This window comes from Rattus norvegicus, chromosome 2 (assembly GCF_036323735.1).
Source record: "Rattus norvegicus strain BN/NHsdMcwi chromosome 2, GRCr8, whole genome shotgun sequence".
In the NCBI taxonomy this organism is placed as follows: domain Eukaryota; kingdom Metazoa; phylum Chordata; class Mammalia; order Rodentia; family Muridae; genus Rattus; species Rattus norvegicus.
The window spans coordinates 151037392-151057493 of NC_086020.1; the positions used below are offsets into that span (position 1 = coordinate 151037392).

At 36.1% G+C, this 20102-nt stretch overlaps 1 protein-coding gene across 1 annotated transcript in view; it reads left to right on the forward strand.

Moving 5' to 3' along the window:
* The window catches only part of LOC134478905 (uncharacterized), a 91496-nt gene that overhangs the window by 14732 nt on the left and 56662 nt on the right, over positions 1-20102 (forward strand). The window contains 11 exon segments of the mRNA XM_063282809.1: positions 1913-2095; positions 2474-2652; positions 3067-3228; positions 4187-4296; positions 4686-4875; positions 6282-6540; positions 10318-10457; positions 11637-11774; positions 13450-13559; positions 14631-14817; positions 16308-16542. Of these exon segments, the coding sequence (XP_063138879.1) occupies positions 1913-2095; positions 2474-2652; positions 3067-3228; positions 4187-4296; positions 4686-4875; positions 6282-6540; positions 10318-10457; positions 11637-11774; positions 13450-13559; positions 14631-14817; positions 16308-16542 (1893 nt within the window).

The following is a 20102-nucleotide window of genomic DNA, read 5'->3' on the forward strand; positions in this document are numbered from 1 at the left end:
GGGACCGAACCCAGGGCCTTGCGCTCGCTAGGCAAGCGCTCTACCGCTGAGCTAAATCCCCAACCCCACAAAAATAATTCTTATGTCCTATACTAGCAACTTAAAAGCACAATGAAAAGCCTAGAATAAAAAGGAGAGAACCAACCAAAGAGAAGAAGACAGCCGGAAATAATATCAGGTCTGAAATCAATTAGAAACAGATTCCATAAAACCAAGATTTGGTTCTTTGAGAAAATCACAAGACACATAAACTTAAAGTGACTAAAAGTCTCAGAAATCATATGCAGATTTCCAAAATCATAAATGAGAAGAGAGATAAAGAGAAATTGCAGAAATTAAAAAAAATCATTAGGATTTAGTACAACGATTATACTTGACAAAACATAAAAATCCGGCCTGAATGGGAGAGTATGCTCTTTTTTTTTTCTTTTTTCTTTTTTTTCTTTATTAACCTGAGTATTTCTTATTTACATATCGATTGCTATTCCCTTTCCTTTTTTTCTGGGCCAACATCCCACTAACCTCTTCTCCTCCCCTTCTGTATGAGTGTTCCCCTCCCCTTCCTCCCCCATTACTGCCCTCCCCCCAACAATCACGTTCACTATGGGTTCAGTCTTAGCAGGACCCAGGGCTTTCCCACCACTGGTGCTCTTACTAGGCTATTCATTGCTATCTATGAGGTTGGAGCCCAGGTTCAGTCCATGTATAGTCTTTTGTTAGTGGCCTAGTCCTTGGAAGCTCTGTTCGATTGTCATTGTGGTTCATATGGGGTCTCGAGCCCTTTCAAGCTATTCCAGTTCTTTCTCTGATTCCTTCAACGGGGGTCCCGTTCTCAGTTCAGTGGTTTGCTGCTGACATTTGCCTACGTATTTGCTGTATTTTGGCTTTGTCTCTCAGGAGAGATCTACATCCAGTTACTGTCAGTCTGCACTACATTGCTTCATGCATCTTGTCTAATTGGGTGACTGTATATGTATGGGCCACATGTGGGGTAGGCTCTGAATGGGTGTTCCTTCTGCCTCTGTTTTAATCTTTGCCTCCCTATTCCCTGCGAAGGGTATTTTTGTTCCCCTTTCAAAGAAGGAGTGAAGCATTCGCATTTTGATCATCCGTCTTGAGTTTCATGTGTTCTGTGCATCTAGGGCAATTCAAGCATTTGAGCTAATAACCACTTATCAGTGAGTTCATACAATGTGTGTTTTTGTGTGATTGGGTTACCTCACTCAGGATGATAATTTCCAGTTCCCTCCATTGCCTATGAATTTCATAAAGTCATTGTTTTCGATAGCTGAGTAATATTCCTCCGTGGAAGGGCATCTGTGTTGTTTCCAGGTTCTGGGTATTCTAAAAAAGGCTGCTATGAACATAGTGGAGCACGTGTCTTTTTTATATGTTGGGGAATTTTTTGGGTATGTGCCCAAGAGAGGTAAAGCTGGGTCCTCAGAAAATTGGTCCTGTCCAATTTTCTGAATAAACTCCAGACTGATTTCCAGAATGGTTGTGCTCTTAAATCTGCCAAAATTTATGTCACTTGAAGGAACATCTTCTTTATGTGTTAGAACATCACATTTATACTCCAACAGGCATGTCTTCAAACTTTTAGAGCAGAATAGAACAAAAGTCCCTCTAATACATTGCACTGCTAGGTCTATATTCTGTAAAGAAAGTGGCACACTGAAATTTTTCTCATCATTGTTTTTAGAATTCTCAGCTTACTTAATTATACTGTCTCTGTAAGGGTTCTAGGGTTCTAGTGTGCACAGTCTACATTATCCAGAAGAAGAAGGAAGAGGACTAGGAGTAAGAGGAGAAATATGAAGAGGAGAAATACAGCAAAGCATTCGAAATAGTATCAGGAAGTTTGCCCATATTCACTTACATTGGTTACAATTCATGTTTTTTTTTCTCAAAGGAAATGAGTATCCACATGACATTATAATGATAAATATTCAAAAGAACTTCAGTTCACGGGACTTAAGAAACTTTGCCGCTTTCCCTTCTCTACCTGGGCTGATCATGAAATATCTAAACGCTGATGCACAGGGGCAATTCATCTTAAGGCCCAGAAACTCAGCCAGAAGCCAACAGCAAAAAAGTGAGTCTGCCATCTTCTTTCGGGTGGCTTTTCTTAGTTCCCATTTTAAATTGTCATAAATATCGCAGCATACTATCATTTCCTTTCCTGGGAGTGGGTCACTGTACTAAACAAAATAAAAACTAAAAAATATGTTCCAGGTCCATATGAACAGAACTCTAAATTCTGATGTAAAGACTAGGCTTGGTTATAGGGAGAACATTTCATTTTTTTCCAGGCACCATAAATTGGTATATCAAGCACTGTGTGTGGGAAGAAGGCTGCATAAACACAACAGAATTATTAAAATAAATAGGGACATTTTGTAATTGAAATTAGTTTTGTAAAAGATCTTTATAAATTGTATTATCCTATGTAATGATCTCAATTCCTGATCAGATATGAAGGAAAAGACTCTAAAGAAACAAAGAACTTCTACATCATCGTGGTGGAACAACATCTGTGTGCCTCGCCCAGACCAAATATGCACCACCCAAAAAGTTAACAATGGAGGAAAACTGTTTGGAAGAGAACTCAGTTCCATTTGTCAGGATGGCAACCTGCCCTCGGCCATTCTGGTATGTCTCATATTGTTCTTCTCTGGCTCTCTTAAGACAAAAATCCTGCTTCTTAAATACCTGACCCCTTCACTTCTATGACCATGTAGAGTAAAAGTTGTGTCCCAAATCATTGGTTTTAAAATAGGAAGATGAGAGAGGGTTATTCAGGAATGATCTATTGGAAATGTTGGATTTAATCCCTTAACAACTTTGTAAAATGTGATGAAAAGCAATGTTGCCTGAACTTTAAGGATTAGCATTAGGGTTGGATGTTTACAACAAAAGATTGAGGCACCAAACCAGCTTGAGGTCCCGTGTGTCCATGCAAGTATTTGAACTGCACCTGTGCATACCATTTGTCTGGTTCTCACGGAGCCAATAATGGTCTGTGCTGCACAAAGTCTGACAGATATTTCCGTATCATCTTCTCAGGACATGCTGTCCCTACTAAAAAGGGAAGGGCCCACAACCGAGGGTGTCTTTCTAGTACGTCCGAGTATAACATTGTGCCAAACAATAAAAAACAAATTGGATTCAGAAGAAGATGTGGACATGAACAAGCAATCAGTGCACGTAGTTTCGTGGATCTCTAAGGTAGGGAAAGTCCCTCCATCATCCACCCTCAGGAATCCTGAGTCTATGGGATTAGTGCTCTTCTCTTTGTATTCCCTTGAGTGACAATAGATACGCAGGAGAGAAATATGGTAAGCTCAAAGTCTCCTGTGTTTGTGTTCATAATGTGGATGATGTTTGTTTAGAAATTATTTAAGCTATGCTATTTTTAGGTTATCAAATGTGAGCCCTCCCCTCATTTCTAGTAGACCCAATCTCTAAGGAAATGTCCTTATCCTCTGGTAAACAATCTTTGTTGACTCTCTTAACCAATGCACAGAGCCCCAGTTCAGGACTTAGTATGTATGTTTATAAACTGTGGCTCAGAGCCACAGGATATTTTGTTCATTGGGCCTTAAACAGCTGTAGTTTTTGGTCAGTCTCCAAACATTGGAAAGAGAACTTTTTTGATGGACAAGGGCTGTATTATCTGTGAATATGCATTAAAAATTTAAATAGAGTTAGGAGTCACACTTTTGTAATGAAATATGGACAGGGCATTCTGTAAGAACCCTGACCACATGTTATTCCATGCTTCCAGTACCAGACCTGGCTTTCTGCTCCTCAGAAATCAGATAATAGCTTCTATGGTTGCTTTTGTTGTGGTTACCATAATTGTATGTTTCTCTCATTGAAAATAGTTTTCAAGCTGAAATATTGGTTGCCTATTTGTGCTAGCTTGCTCAGCTGTCCACTAGAGGAATGTTGAGCTAAGGAAAGTTGTTTCTATATTCCAATTAAATCTGAAAATCTACTCTTTGATTTCTAGTTTGAATAGATGAAACTCACTGAACCAATATATCGTGGAACATTCTAAGTAGGGGAAATTCCGAGAGCTGTGAAGAAAGTTAGAATTAATGTGAAATTTACAGTTGAATGCATCTTGAATAATTTCCGTGATTAATTTTTTTCCATGAAATAATTGTCCTCTCTTCTCAAGGACTTCCTAAAAAACATCGAAGGAAGTCTGATGACTTCAAACCTGTATGATGAGTGGATTGCTATAACGAAAAAAGTTGATGAGGAAGAGAAATTAGCTGCAGTGCAGAGGTAATTGTTGGCAAACGCTGTGAACAACATCAACAAAATAGAAGTAATATTTGCTTACACATTAGAGATAATAGATCATAGAAATATTTACTAAAAACATTGACAATAGGCAAAACGTTTCAATTGTTCACAAACACAAAAGACACTTTCAAAAGGGTAGTGTGTGTTACCGGCGGAATTACAGTAGCCAAGGCTTATTATCTTACCTTCACATTCTAATTAGATTTGTCTTTTTTTCTGAATTTGATAAATATTTCAAGCAATAATTGAGTAAAAATTCTTTCATCTTATTTTCAGAGGATCGAGCAATCAATTCTATTATTCTGTTCCCTTCATTCATATTGAGAAATTGAGTGTACATGTTTAAAAATAACTCTCTCTATGTTCAGTCTTTTAGATAAACTGCCACCTGCAAATGCTGTGCTTCTGAGGCAATTTTTTCAAATATTATATGAAATTAAAAGTAATTCTCCTGTTACTGAAATGTCTTCTTACCATCTATCTGTTGGGATAGCCCCATGCCTCTTATTCATGCCCAGCTCCTGGAATAATGGAAGGACAAAAGACATTGCCAAAAAGGTAATGCCTAGCTTTGATAAGCCTTTACAATATAAAAGGGAAAACACTATTATCCTGAGAATCTGGGTTATTTTGTTGTGGTGGTTGATTGTTTTGATTTTGGTATTGTTTCATTTTGTAAAGTAAGTACAGCTTTGAACGGAGTTCTTCTGCGGGTAAGGAATCATTGGTGAATTTTACCTAAAACACAAATGGGTATTTGAGCTCAGAGACTCAGTCTTTAGTGGTCATTTAGAATATCCTACAATCACCCAGTGAAATAAAATGCTGTGAAATGATACAAAAAGTAACAATTCTGGATATTGGGTCAGCAAAACAGACTTAATTCTGATAGAATCAGTGTAGAATGTGTGAAATTCTACTAGCTTTCAAGGTGGTTTCCCGAACAAAACAAAGACAATGCAATTTGGATTGCTTTAATCAGATATGGTCATTAGGACTCCTGATTAATGTGAGTAAATATACCCTTGGGCTCTGGATGCTGGTTATGATTGGTTTAGAGAAGTGATTGAGTATACTCTTCTCTGTTAGCCACCTTTCCAATACTATAATGAAATATCAAAATGTATATAATATAGTGATCGAATGGTTATATTGATTCCTAAGCATTTGAGTTTCTGATTCATTATTAATTAACCAATTGTCCTTGGACCTCTAAGGATCATGTTGTAAAACAGTCCAAGTAAGAAACAATAATATTCCTCATATTGTGTAGAATCAAAGATCAGGAGGAAAAGTTAGGGTCCCTAAGTACCTTCAATTGAAGATCCATAATTATCCCATTTCCTCCAAGAAGAACTTATTTGAAATACCTCCCAATATAATGAACCATAAGATCAAGAAGTTACCATTACTTCTCCACTAAGTCATCGCTGTTTCAAGATTAAGTAATTAAGGATATATGAAGAAATGACACTTACAGTGAGATATTGATGCAGCTGTTACCATTGCGCTGTACTGAGACATGGGAATGTAACTGCTCAGACGGGTTTGACTGTCTCTGGCTTTTTAGGCAGCCCATGGGAACTTTCAGTAAGATGGGGCCCGCATTTCCCTCCATAGTTCTGCCTTTCTAGGAGCATTCTCACAATCATGCTCACACGTGGATGTATCAAATGGAACCAAAGCTATTTCAGTGGACAGTATGCATCACATACTGGCCATCACAATATAGAACCTGGAAATCATCCTCTTATATAACATTGCACTGTGATGACCACACTTGTACATTTGATCTCACAATCTTTTAAATTTATGACAAAGCCAGCCCCTATAGTTTCTAACAGCTAACTTTATCTCAGAATTTTGAACTGCACATTTTTTTTCTCCAAGACTAATAAGGAAAATGTGTTTTGCAGCCAGGCAAACTAGCAGAGACACTCTGTGTTCGCCCTCTTTTAACACAGATTTCTCTGGTAACATTTATGATCGAAAACTGTCCAAAAATTTTTGGAGAGGATGTGGTTGCAGTGTCGCATGAAACTTCCCTATCTCATCCTCCCGGAGCCAAGTCCTCATGTTCCCCGAACACTGCAGCAAATGTCAGAAACGTGAAGAAAACCGAACGTGGACTGAGCAGCTGCCCCACTGGGAGGACATGCACTCCTGGGGAGTATGCACGGCCAGGAAGTCCAGCTGCCCCTCTTCCCTGTGAAGGCCCTCTAGGTGTGTATACTTACTTGTTCTACTACCATAACTTACAGTTAGAATCATTGAGCACTGAAAATGTGATTTGTAACAAACAGCAACGTAGGATTTACTGGAGCATGTGAAGGAACATTTCACCTATGCATTCTAGGAATTATCCTACTGTTAGAATTTGCCTCCTAATTTAAGTACCTCTTTCTACTGCTCCTGAGTTTATGTTAGAGGTTGACCAAAAGCTTCTACCTGAAAGTAGATGGCAGTTGGACACAGTAATTAACAGAAGCTTTTTGGACAGATATTCCTATCATGTTGTATAGTAATGATCAAAAGAGACCCTTTGTCAATGCTCCCCTCCAAAGACCAGTAATGGAGGTTCATCTCAAAAGTAAATAAGCCCTAAAATCTAAATATATCGCCAGTGATGATTTCTGCATGTATTTTATATACCCACAAGCACATAGGAACACACACACACACACACACACACAAACACATACACACAGACAAACACACAAACACAAACACACACACACACACACAAACACACACACACACACACAAAACTACATACTGTATTACATACACTCAGAAATGCACAGAAGCATCCAGCATATTTGTTGTATCTCTCTTCATAACTTGAGACCTCAACATGAAATATTCTTTATATGTGGTTTGTCTATCACAAAAGGGTCTTTAATATAAATTTGATATGTGAAAGTCTTAGAGAAAACCTTCAGTAAAGTAATTGAAAATTTCAAAATTTACACTTTCTTGGTCCTTCCTGAACTCCAATAAATATAAGTTCAAACATTTTTATCTAATTACTATTATTATTTTAAATTTTTATTGAAAATTGGATTATAGCACAGTAGCCTGACTTTGCTCCCTCAAGTCCATCATTGTCACTGCACTTTCAATATTGTTTTATATATATTTGCATCTTTAAAGATATGAATAAAACATGAGTCCATTTTGTTCTGTTTTGTTAATATGGATTCCATGCTATACATTGTGTATTAGACAATACATATGAAGGCCTTTTCTGGAAATTTAATATACTCTCAGTCATCATTAGCTGCCTATAACTTTTGACATATCAAAATTTGACCATTGCCTTAATATTCCATTGATATGGTTATTATTGTTGTTTTTCACCTACTTTTATGAGAGGCTATGTCAAAACAGACTTTCAAGAAGGCTGTCTCTCACAGTGATTGTAACCTCCCTTCTACAATGTTCCCTGAGCTCTAAAGCAAATACTCGTGGTGGCTTTTCACAATGCACCTATCTCTTCATTGTGTCTAGATTTCGTTTTCTGTAATGGTTTCCATCTTCTGTACAGAGAGGTCTTTGATGAGGAATGAAGGCCCCACTTATTTGACGAGATAAGATTAATATCTAGAAAACTGTAAAGAACATGGCAGAATTAGTGAATTAATGTGATAAAATTTAAAGTTCATAAAGAGACTAGCTACACAAATCTGACTGGATTTCTAACACCAGCCATGGTTTCAACTATTTTGAGAGAAAGTTTTCCAATTGTTAAAATATTTAATGTGACTTTCCACCAAATACTGATGCTTTCGTTAGCAATTATATTTCTGTCAAGGTTGGGGGTTTGAGTACCAGTTGCCAAACAAATCTTACAGGGATGTCTCAGAAGTCATTCAAGCTTGATGTGTCTTAGATAAACTCTAGATTTAAATCAAAGTTGGAAGGTAAAAGAAACAGTATGCAGGTTGGCATGTTAGGGAAGCAACTGATAGTTGTACCGAACTGTAACCCCGATAAAGTATGAAGTAAACATGTGGCAAGATATCAGAATAGGTGCAATAAGTGACACTAATAGCTCAGTTCAAAATAACTGTTCTTTGATTAGACTTTAATGTATTTTCTTTACTACAGAATTGAACATAGTTCTTGGTCTTTCGTTTGGTTTCTCAGAAAAAAGTATTATTCCTTAGTACATTTTTGAAGTTCAACATTGTATGCGTTGTTATTTCTCTTTAGGATCATCCGTGCAGGTCCTTTGACTTGTCCAGGTCACACATTTTCACTCTTCTACAACAAGATAATTTCATTTTCCTAGTACAATACCAAATATATGAAATATAAATATAAAATTCCTTGATTTTTGATTACTTTAGTTTTCTTTATTCCACACCTGCAATTAGCCTTAATTGATTATATTCTGAAATGTTAAAAGTTGAAATTTCAAGCAATAAGGAAATGCTTTTCTTACTGCGTTAAATGAAGAACATTCAGGAGTGACAGCCTTCTTTCTGCAAGGACAATGAGCCTATCACCCAGAATTTCCTTACAGTGTGTGCTGCCCCCCATCTAGTAACTTATCAACTATTACAGAACCAGTGGTTTGTTGTGCTCATCTTTGAGCAAACTCAATGTCCTCTGTTTCATACATTTGTAAACAAGCAGATAAACACTACAATCGAGGGAGGCCAAAGAGACACACATAAGAAATGAAGAAGTCAAAGTATCTCTTTTTGAGGATTATATGGTAGTAAGCATAAGAGAGTAATATTCCATAAGAATACTCAAATTCCTTGTAAACTCTTTCAACATGTAGTTACACCGGAAATTAACACACAAGGTGAGTTTCCTTCTTTATAAAAATCACAAATTTCCTGACACCTAAATCAATGAAACACAATCTCCCACAGTAAATTTCCAAAGTGTTAAGTTACTTGAGGAAATTCTGAGCAAGGAATTAAAGACTTTTATGATTAGAAACACAAAAAACTAAAGAACATATAATACAACCCAAAACAACAAAAAAATCTTATAAATTGAAGAGTCATCAGATAATGGAAAGATTTCCCCATGCTCATGAATCAGTAAGATAAATAAAGTGAAATACCTAGACTAACTTATAAGAGCATTTTGCTTCTATCCTTTTAAAGTTTGATACAATTTATAAGAGTTTGATGTTAGTAGGAGAGACAATATTACAGAACGGGAATATTTTATCACTTTCCTCCCAGTCTTCTGCCATGTTCCCTTGACCTCATGCATAAAATCTCCCCAAATGGCTTCCAAAACATTAACTGAACAAGGACAACACCAATGAACATGAAGATGTGAATGGGACCCGGAACCTACAGAGCGAAATATAGGCAATTGCACCCTAAAAAGTGTATGCAACTGTATCCAATAGAAGTGTGTTTTTTGGATAAAGGCCAAAGATGGAACCAGTTTTCTTATCCGACTGATAGTCTGTATATTACTGCTGTGAGACAGTGTATGCTTTCCTTTATTCATGGGTCTTTGTTATTTTCTTGTTGCTGTATACTTTTTCCCCTCTTTTGTTGAAGACTACAGTTTTATTTATCATTTCTCTCTTCTTGAGTACATAGACCATAAATTCAGACTGCTGTTTCCCTTTTGTAGACCAAGACTGCTGAAGAAAAGTGGTTTACTGGTGGTTATACTATGTAAAGTTTCTCCTCTTGTGTTGATAGGAATGTCACGTTTACTCAGTAATAAAGCCTAGGATAGTATCTGTATTCTTTGACAATATGTTGAAGGTTGAGCCAGGCTCATCTATATTTTAAAATGTCCATTGAAAATCCAGGTGTTAGTCATATGCAGTCAACTTTATGTGTGACTTGGTCTGTTCCTTTTAGATTTTTGTATTTTATTTCTTTATTCCGTTAGTCTTTGAATATTCTTTGTCGAGTTGATGTTTTCCATGTTTCTAGTACTTTAACAGGTATCTCTTTCTGAATTGAGGGCTATAAATGAAAAGGGATTACAATGATTTCCCTTCTTTCTTAGGTTCAGAGAAACATGAATGCAATGTACATACCATTCCAACTGTGCTGTCTCCAAATCGACTACGATCTAGGAAGAAAAGTTTCTTTGGTCAACCTCTTACAAGTATTTTTGAAGGCAATAAGCTGCCTACCCCAATAATTGTGAGTATCATTTTGGGTTTCTACAACACCTTTGCTCTAAGTAAGTTATTCGATCAAACTGAGGAATGTTTAGATAGCTTATCCCTGAGGGTAAATCATTTTAAAATAGAAATAAGTTCCATTGAAATTCGAATCACTTAATTGAAAGATATAGTATTCCCATTTTACACTGACTGTATCAAAGACACAAACCAAAAAGCTTGTTGAAGGATATGTGTTTATGGAAGTGTCCTTCAGATTACCCAATGGTAAAGTCATCGAGCTTCTTTATGACTCCATATTAATCTGGAGTCTCCCTTAATATCATTGCCTCTGTGATTACTCAATCTTTTATAAATAAAAATATCAACAGACACTTACATTATCAAGCAATTACATATACACATTGGTTTTGTTACATATTAACATACTAATCATAGTGGACGATGTATAAATGCAATAATATGGCTCAACCTATTTTAAATGAGATAGTAAACATCTTAAGGAAATAAATATTTATAGTCCAGCATCTACTTTAGCAATATAATTGTGCTTGGAAATTATTCTTCAGGTGAACATATTTATCTTGTCACACACATGAGGATCACTGCCCATTTCTTAAGTATTTTAGAGCAGAATTATCTAGTAACCATATTTTTGGTCACGTAATCAATTGAAATTAGAGAATATATGGAACAAATCTCTACATGATAGTCATTTTTGCAGAGTAAAATTATGGAAGAATGGTAGACATATTTGGGTTCTTAAATGTGGCAGCACTTGAGACATGTTGAAAAATAAGAAGTCACAGAAAAAGGAAATAAAAGTCTCAGAAAAATGGTGAAAAAATCTTTCGTAAAAATGCAAAAAGTAGGATTCATAATAGGGGCCATGACAGACAGGAAGTAACATAGTAATTTGAACTCTTAAAGGACAGTATCCATATAGTTACTTAGGATGGCATGCTTGAGAAATACATTAATAGGAGGTAACAAACTGTAATAGAGGACCATTCACTAAAATGCTTTGGGGCACAGAGTCTACACCATGATGTTTCAAATTGGGAGACAAGGAAAGGTTCAGTGTCTCACTTATAACTCTGTATCCAAAACTGCCATAACCGAGGTTCCCAATAAATGACTTATTTGGATTCAGATGTGTGTATATTTAATAATACAAACTTATCCTTATCCCACACAGGATATGATGTCTATAATTGCAGAAAAAGGACAAAGTTCTGATCATTTATTCAAAACTATATCTGAAAATTCACAGTGTTCCCTGAGGGACAAGATTGACACAGAAATATGCATTAAGTGGAATGAAGAATGTGTGTTGGTTGTAGTCTCAGTCTTACATCTCCAACATTAAACATCCCTCTAGAGATGCACACATGTTTTCTGTCCTAGAGTTTATATGGCAATGTCTGTTTCCTGGAACAATGGACACATGACCTCCTGATAAGAGGCATGGCAGTTAAAAGCTGACAAACCCACAGAATCATCACAAAGACAACGGTGACCAGCTTCTGCTGAGAGTGAACTTCCTCATATATCAAAGGGGGTTTAGTTTGGCGTTACAAATGTCCAAACTGATTTCAACTCTGACAATACCGTGTGATATATTAGCTGAACATGTAATAGCAGTGATAAAAGTGTGTTTAACAAAATACATGTCTTAATTATTACCAAGACATATCCCTCATATATAACAGTTCAAAATGTCTAGTCCACCACTGATGTACAAAAGGATAAAGAATTTGGATATTGTTCCATGTCCAGTAGATACATGAAATTGTTAAGCTTCTCAATCAAAAATAAACCAGCACTTTCACTTTTGCCAGATATTGACATTCAACTTCCAAGTCAAATGGTCAAGAATTAGCCTAACTGACACTTAACTTGTCTAAGCTCTTAAATTGCCAGTGAGCTACAGTGACACTAGAGGAAATATCATTGTTTTATTTTTGTTTTAGCCGTGATCTGAGTTCATATTTCAGAACCCTGTGTAGCTATGGCCCAGACACCAAGAGAAAAGATAATGCTCTGGGATTAACCATGCTTAATAACATTAAGCAAAGGTACCAAATGTTTGCTCCTTGGCCCTTGAGATTGCCAAGTGTCTCTGGTTCTCATTGTCAGAAACTTGGGATCACATCCTGGGTAGACAATTAAGATCAGTGACTGAATGTAGCCTTGTGCATTCAAATCAATTTACAGCTACAAGAACACCTGGGATTCTCCCATTCTTTATCTCTTCTTATGGAGTTCCTGTCTCATTCATGTCATGGCATTGAATCCTTCCCCCATTTCTTCCATACAAGTCCCTCATTAATCCATAAGATGCAATGATTGGCTCTGGCTCCTCCTACCCTATTATAGTCAGATGCTGGATGGAGCCTATCAGAGGGCAGGTATGATTGGCTGCTGTCTGGATGTACCACATGGGAGCTGATTTCTGTCAAGGCAGAGAGAGCTTTAGGATTGGGAAGTAGAGTGTAGATCTATGATGGCAAGTAGTGCTGTGGACTAGAAGTCAGGAGAGGCAATTTGAAAGGAAAATAGGTTTGTTTCATCGCTATAGCACCTAGGACTCTGCTTCTTTGATTCAAGTCATAGGTAGGAAAACACAAGATCCTGCATATAAGTTCCACTTTTGAGCCAAGATTCTGGGGAGATGAAAGTTTGGGAAATTTTTCTGGAAATAGGGTCTCAACCAGTGACTTTCAGCCATACTAATACTACTACAGTAACACCTTTCCTCATGAGTTGGTTATTACTAACCAGTACATGATTTTGTTGCTGTTCCTAATTAAAAATTTGCTACGATATTAATTATAAAAAATGGATAGAATAACTGATATGGAAGATATATTATAGGTGACCCCCAAAAGGATTTTGACACACAAGTTGAGAATCACTGGTCTAAACTGCTAATTTTAAACAAAAAAAGTTTTTCAAGTACTTTCTAAAATGTACATTAACCATTCCTTTTTTTATTTCCATTAAAAAAGGACTTTATTTCAAATATAGACGGAAGCCTCCTGACTTCCAATTTATATGAAAATTGGCTCACCATCCCAGATGAAGGAACTCTGGCTGGAAAAATTAGTGCCATTCAAAGGTAATGATACAGTTAAGCATGTGGGGATCTGCACAAACATAGAAGCAGTGCTTTTGTAAGATTCATAGCCTTGTGTTTACAGGATTACAGGCTGGAATGATATCCCATGCCAAGAGGTTTACTTATCTCATACTTGTATTGTCAGTTTTTAAGAATGTGCATTTCTCAAGCTAGAGTGTTGAATCATGTCTGTAATCCCACATGGGAGTCCTCTCCTTTAATACTCTTATGGTTTAGAAGACAGCCTATGTAACACATTGTGTGCACATCAGCATAGAGTATGGGTTTAGTTATTGGGTAAGACATATTAAAAGAAGTATTGCGTATAATACATGTGGGATACATGCTTCATAGCATTATTGCCATGCTATTGTGAATATTTCACTTGTTAAGGATGTCATTGATTAGAACATGAAGCTATAACTGAGTTCTTCTTTCTCAACTACAACCACCTAGAGAAGTTTAAGTCAGGTACATCACTGACTTCTTTGAATTATTCTCCTGTGCGATGATCCATAGGAAGATTTCGTATTTAAGAGGCGCATTGAGCTCCCATTGCATAGGACCTCTACATCTCTTCCTTGACTGTAAAAGAAGCTTTCATAACTGCATTGTGTAGGGTCCCTAGTGTGTTTTCTGCTCCTTATATTCTAGAGTGTCACAAGGGTGTTACCTGGATTCATACTACATTAGATATTAAATTTGTCTTCATGGTGGCTGGAAAGATGTTTTGCTGTTCAATAATACTGGCTGTTTTCACACGTAAAACACACATAGTCTGCAACAATATTCATTCTTTTAATACCAGGTATCCTGACACAGTTCTCTAGCTCATCTAGTATACAGAAATTCATACATATTTTAAAAAAGTTTCCCTTGATTATATTCAGAAAAATCAGCTGTAGAAAATATTTTATATAATACTCTAGTTATACATTCTTACATCTTTGATTTCTGATTAAACTTGAGTTGGTCTACAAAATGTTTACCTTGTGTTTTTTTGTAGTTAGTTTTGTAACTAACATTACTCCTAAGCTGATCTAACATAACATTCTCCTTTTCGTTGTTTAGCCTTCTACAACAGATCCCAGAACCAAACTTTATACTACTGAAATATCTCATTTGTCTATTAGTGATAATAAAAGACTCGCCCATGAATAAGCTAGATACTAAAAGGTTATTGATCCGCCTTGCTTCGCATGTCCTATGGGGTTGGACTTCTAGCAACTCATTATTTGGGAAAGTTGTCTCAAGAAAGGTAAAGGGATCTGATTTTTGCCTATGGAAACAAAATTCTAATTGTGATACAGGAATTTGGAACCCTTTATAAAGATCATAACTGCAAAAGGAAACCTTAGGATTGCATTCTTCTAGAGTGGAGAGGAATATATTTTGATCTATTTCAGGAAGTGTGGGAAGGGAGATTGTTGATATAGAATAAAGTAAGTCATTTCTTTCTTTTGTTTTTTCCTTCTTTCTTCTTAGATATTCTTTGATTCTTCTTTCTTTGATTTTAGGTATTAATGTTTTAGACAGCCATATGCTGCACTTAGAATGGTAGTCCAAGAAATGGTGTGTGTTATTTTGTATGCTTTCCATTATTTTAACACTACCATATTTCAGGTACACTTTCAGGATCCCCAGATCTACTGTAGCTGTTAATTTTATATAAACCCATACACATTAATATTTTTCACTAATTTCTTTACTCTATAACCTGATTGCAGTCCTTTCATCCAAGGCCCATCTTCACAACCACGTCTTCCATCCATTCTCCTTTAACTCTGTAGTGTAGAACTTCCATGGACACCAACTCACTCTCATACAACAATTCACAACAGGAATAAGTGCATCTATGCCAACTGAAGCCAGACAACGCAATCCAGCTAAAAGAAGCCAATCCAGTGGTAGACAAGAGAGGGACAGCCAATCCCTGCACACTAATTAAGGGAACTACCTGAGATCAAACTGCACATCTGCTACATATACGTAGGGGTGCCTAGATCCTGCTGCTGGACCATATGAAGCAGGGGGGTCCTGCAGATTCAAAGCTGAAAGATCACAACAATTAAAGGCAACAACAAGATACCAGGTTATAGAAGGACAGGCATTTCTGGGGAGTTCCAGTAATGATGGTGTAGCAAAATCCAGAGGACTTGAACCAGACCAAGTGACTTACTTCAATGCACATTTGCAAGTAAACCTGTTTGGCCAAAAGGGTATAATGTGTAACACCTAATGGCAAAACACATCTCACACAGTGCATTTTTACAGATGTTCTCAAATTTTAGTTTGATTTTTTAAATTTTGACTTTAAATTTTAGACTTTATTTAATTGTAATTTTTGAAATTTATGGAGGGAGGTTGATACCAATGGAGATATAAAAGGATTGATAAATGAAATGAGAATTACTTTATACTATTATGAATACTTTACACACAGCTCCTCCAAAAAACTCAAGAAACCACTGTCATCAATTTGATTCACTCACAGTATTTAGCACCATGTCAGTTCTGAAATGTTGCTTTGGTGGAGTAGCCTTCTATTCCTTGCAATCTACATGAAACGTTAACAAGTTTTAGTAAAATGCCAAGAACATAGAGCACCCATTTCAGAAACTTCATTTCATGGGTTCCTATCCGTTTGTGGCAACTGTTATTTTTCTCATAATTTTGGATTTCATTTTTAAGTTTCCATTTTGTAAACTCTGTGAAATGACACTCTTGAATTTGTCTTGTGTATTACAGATATCTCTTGTGCAAATTATGATTGACAATTATATTCAAATATTTGAAAATGATAATAAATATTGCATCCACATAGACAAAAGGTCTGATGGATTAAAGACATCTGAAGATTTCATAAATTCTTCTGGCAAATCAACTACTATGAATGAAATCATAGGTGGACACAATAGAAAAACCTGTTGCAATGATAAAATTTAAATATTTCATATGTTGCTCTATAAGAATGGTCCTTCAGGTATGAAAAGATTTATTTAGACATCAAGGGAATGGAAGGACAATATCATTCTGTGATTTCATATATTTGTAATTCTCAAAGGAGCAAAGAGGTCACAAAATTATATTAGAATATGGGAAATGTTTTAAACAAAAATTTCATTAAATTATGCTTAAATATATGCTATATATATTTATATACTCATATAATTATGTGCATCTATATACATACAGTTAAGTACAATAAACTATTTACCACCATAAGAAAGCCACAATATTGTCTTTTTTCCCATGTTTCCTAATTCATAGGATGTATCATTCATATGAAAATATTATTTTGGATGAGATCATGTGGAAACAATTATTTGATTCATGTATCCATTAAAACATTCTGCATGAGTAAGTCCTGTACCACTGTCAACATGCTTAGCTATCCTACTGTAAAAGTACTAATTTTTTTTAAATTCCTATGAGAGAGAATCTTGCCAAATTTTTAGCATTGGTATAAATATTAAATTGAAGAGGATCCACTTAAAAAGATATGTGAAGAATGATAGAGGCTAAAACACTCCTGATCATTAGTTAGTGACACTCAAATTCATATCCATTGATAACTCAAGTAATTCTTTGTATAGATTTAAGAAAACATATTGAAATATTACTTTTATTTTAATCGTGCTTCATATTCTTTTTTAATTTATACTATTTTTTAATGATACAATCCAAATCACAATTCAAAATATTCATTATTTAAAGTGCACAAAGGGACGGCTTGCAAAGTTTTTTAAAATTTTTATTAGATATATTTCTTTACTTACATTACAAATGTTATTCCCCTTCCCTATTTCCTGTCCATAATCCCCCAAGCCCTCCCCTAACCCTCCCCCATACAGGTATTCCCCCTACACATCCCCCTTTCTCTCAACCCCATATTCCCCTGTATTGGGGTCCAACCTTGGCAGCACCAAGCGCTTCCCTTCCAATGGTGACCCAATAAGGCTCTTCTCTGCTACATATGCAGTTGTAGCCCTGAGTCAGTCCATGTATAGACTTTCGGGGGTTGTTTAGTCCCTGAAAGCATGCTTGGTTGGCAAAGTTGTTTTTATGGTGTTGCAAGCTCTCTCAATTCTTTCTATACTCCCTCTAATTCCACCCAAGGGGTCCTGTTCTCAGTTCAGTGGTTTACTGCAAACATTGACCTCGGTATTGGACATGCTCTGGATATGTCTCTCAGAAGAGATCTGTATCCAGTCCTTTTCTGCATGCATTGTTTTTTAGCTGTGACAATATTATCTCTAGTTTTGGTGGCTGTATATATATGGGCCACATGAGAGGCAGGCTCTGAATGACCATTCCTTGAGTTGATGCTCAAAACTTTGCTTCCATATCCCCTCTTAAAAATATTTTTACCCCTGTTAAGAAGGAGTGGAAGCATACATATTTTGGTCATTCTTCTACTTAAGATTCCTGTGGTCTGTGGATTGCATCTTGGGTAATTCAAGCTTTTTGACTAATATCCACTTATCCATGAGAAAATACCTAGTGTGTTTTTCTGTGATTCATTTACCTCACTCGGTATGATATTTCCTAGTTCATTCCATTTGCTTAGGAATTTCATGAAGTCATAGTTTTTGATAGCTGAGTAGTAGTACTCCATGGTGTAGATGTACCACAGTTTTTGAATCCATTCCACTGTTTCAATGGCATCTGGGTTTTTTCCTTCTCCTGGCTATTATAAATATGGCTGTTATGAACATAGTGGAGCATGTATCTTTGTTGTATGTTGGAAGATCTTTTGGGTATATGCCCAGGAGAGTTATAGCTGGGTCCTCAGGTAGTGGAATGTCCAATTCTTGAGAAACCTCCAGACTGATTTCCAGAGTGGTTGTACCAGTTTGCAATCCCACCAAAAATCGAGGGGCGTTCCTCTTTCTCCACATCCTGTCCAGCATATGCTGTCACCTGAAATTTTTATCTTAGCCATTCTGAGTAGTGTGAGGTGGAATCTCAGTGTTGTTTTGATTTGCATTTATCTGAAGTGCATGAATCTATCATCTGAGAATATTTTTCTAACAATGACATTTTTTGTTTCATTTAGCAGGATTGAACAGAACAACTACCACCTATAAGTGGTAGAGGATGACTGGAAGACATTCTAAGATCATTCTATTTTCATGTTCTTGTCTACCTCCTACTAAATTGTAGCAGAAGATATTATTTCAAGATCCTACTTCTGCTTTTATTTCACCATATTAGTTACAAATAGTTTTCCCTCATTTAAGTTATTTCATTGTGTATATTATACATTGTTTTCTATTATAATAAATGTTATTAAATTGTGTTATGGTTACACTGCAATGTGCCTTGATTATAATTCTCCATAATCTTTCGGATATAGCAATTTTTCAGTCTACAGCCCATTTCTAGTACTAGTTTTCCCACCTCAGTTACCAAAGTATTGCCAGAAGCTAATGACATTAAAAACCCCTCAGCGTTATGACTAGAATCCAGTGTGATACAAAGTTCTAAATAAAATTCTAGTAACAATAAAAATTAATCATCACACTTGATGAAATTAGAGGTGGATCATGGTTTTTAGAATATACAAAATGACCTGAAAAAATACGCGACTTAGCAATTGAGATACAGCCTTTGGGACATGAATTTGGGTCATCAAAACATACTGTAAAAAACAAACAAAACTGGGTATTGTACCACCAGCATCTCTATACCAGAAGCTTCTACAAGGATGGAAATCAGAATTGGAGACAGTAATTAACAAGAAATTTTTGCCCAGATATTCCGGACATATTTTTCAGTAATGATCAAAAAGACCTGTGATGAAAGAGAAAAAGAGGGAGAGAGGGAGAGGGAGAGGGAGAGGGAAACGGAGAAGGAGAGGGAGTCGGAGTGGAGGAGGGAGAGGGAAACAGAGAGAGAGAGGGAGAGAGAGAGAGAGAGAGAGAAAGAGAGAGAGAGAGAGAGAGGATAGAGAGAAAGGCAAATACTGGAGTCTCTTAAATTTCAATAAGCTCAAAGCTGTAAATTCATCACTAGTGATGTGCTCTGTATATGTTTTACACACACACAAACATATAGGCATACATATACACACATACATGCACTACACACACATATCTATATGCATTACATACACTCAGAAATGGACAGAAGAATACAGTACATTTGTTATATCTGTGACCTCATCATGAAATATTTTTATTCAAAAATTGTCTATCATGTAATGGTCTGTAATACAAATTAGAAATATGGAAGTGTCAGAAGAAACCTCCAATAAAGTAATTGATAATTTCCATAATTACTCTTTATAGATACCTCCTGAACCACCATTCTTATATGTTTATAATATTATCATTGATTACTATTATTATTTTAAAATGTTTATTGAAAGTTCAACTATAGCACTGTAGGCTGACTTTTCTCCCTTCAGTCCCTGAAATTTAAATTATCTCAATATTGTTTTATATATTTATTTATGTATATATGTATCTTTAAAAATATGAATACATCTTGAGTCCATTTTCTTGTGTGTGTGAACATGTTTTCCATGATGTTCAGTGT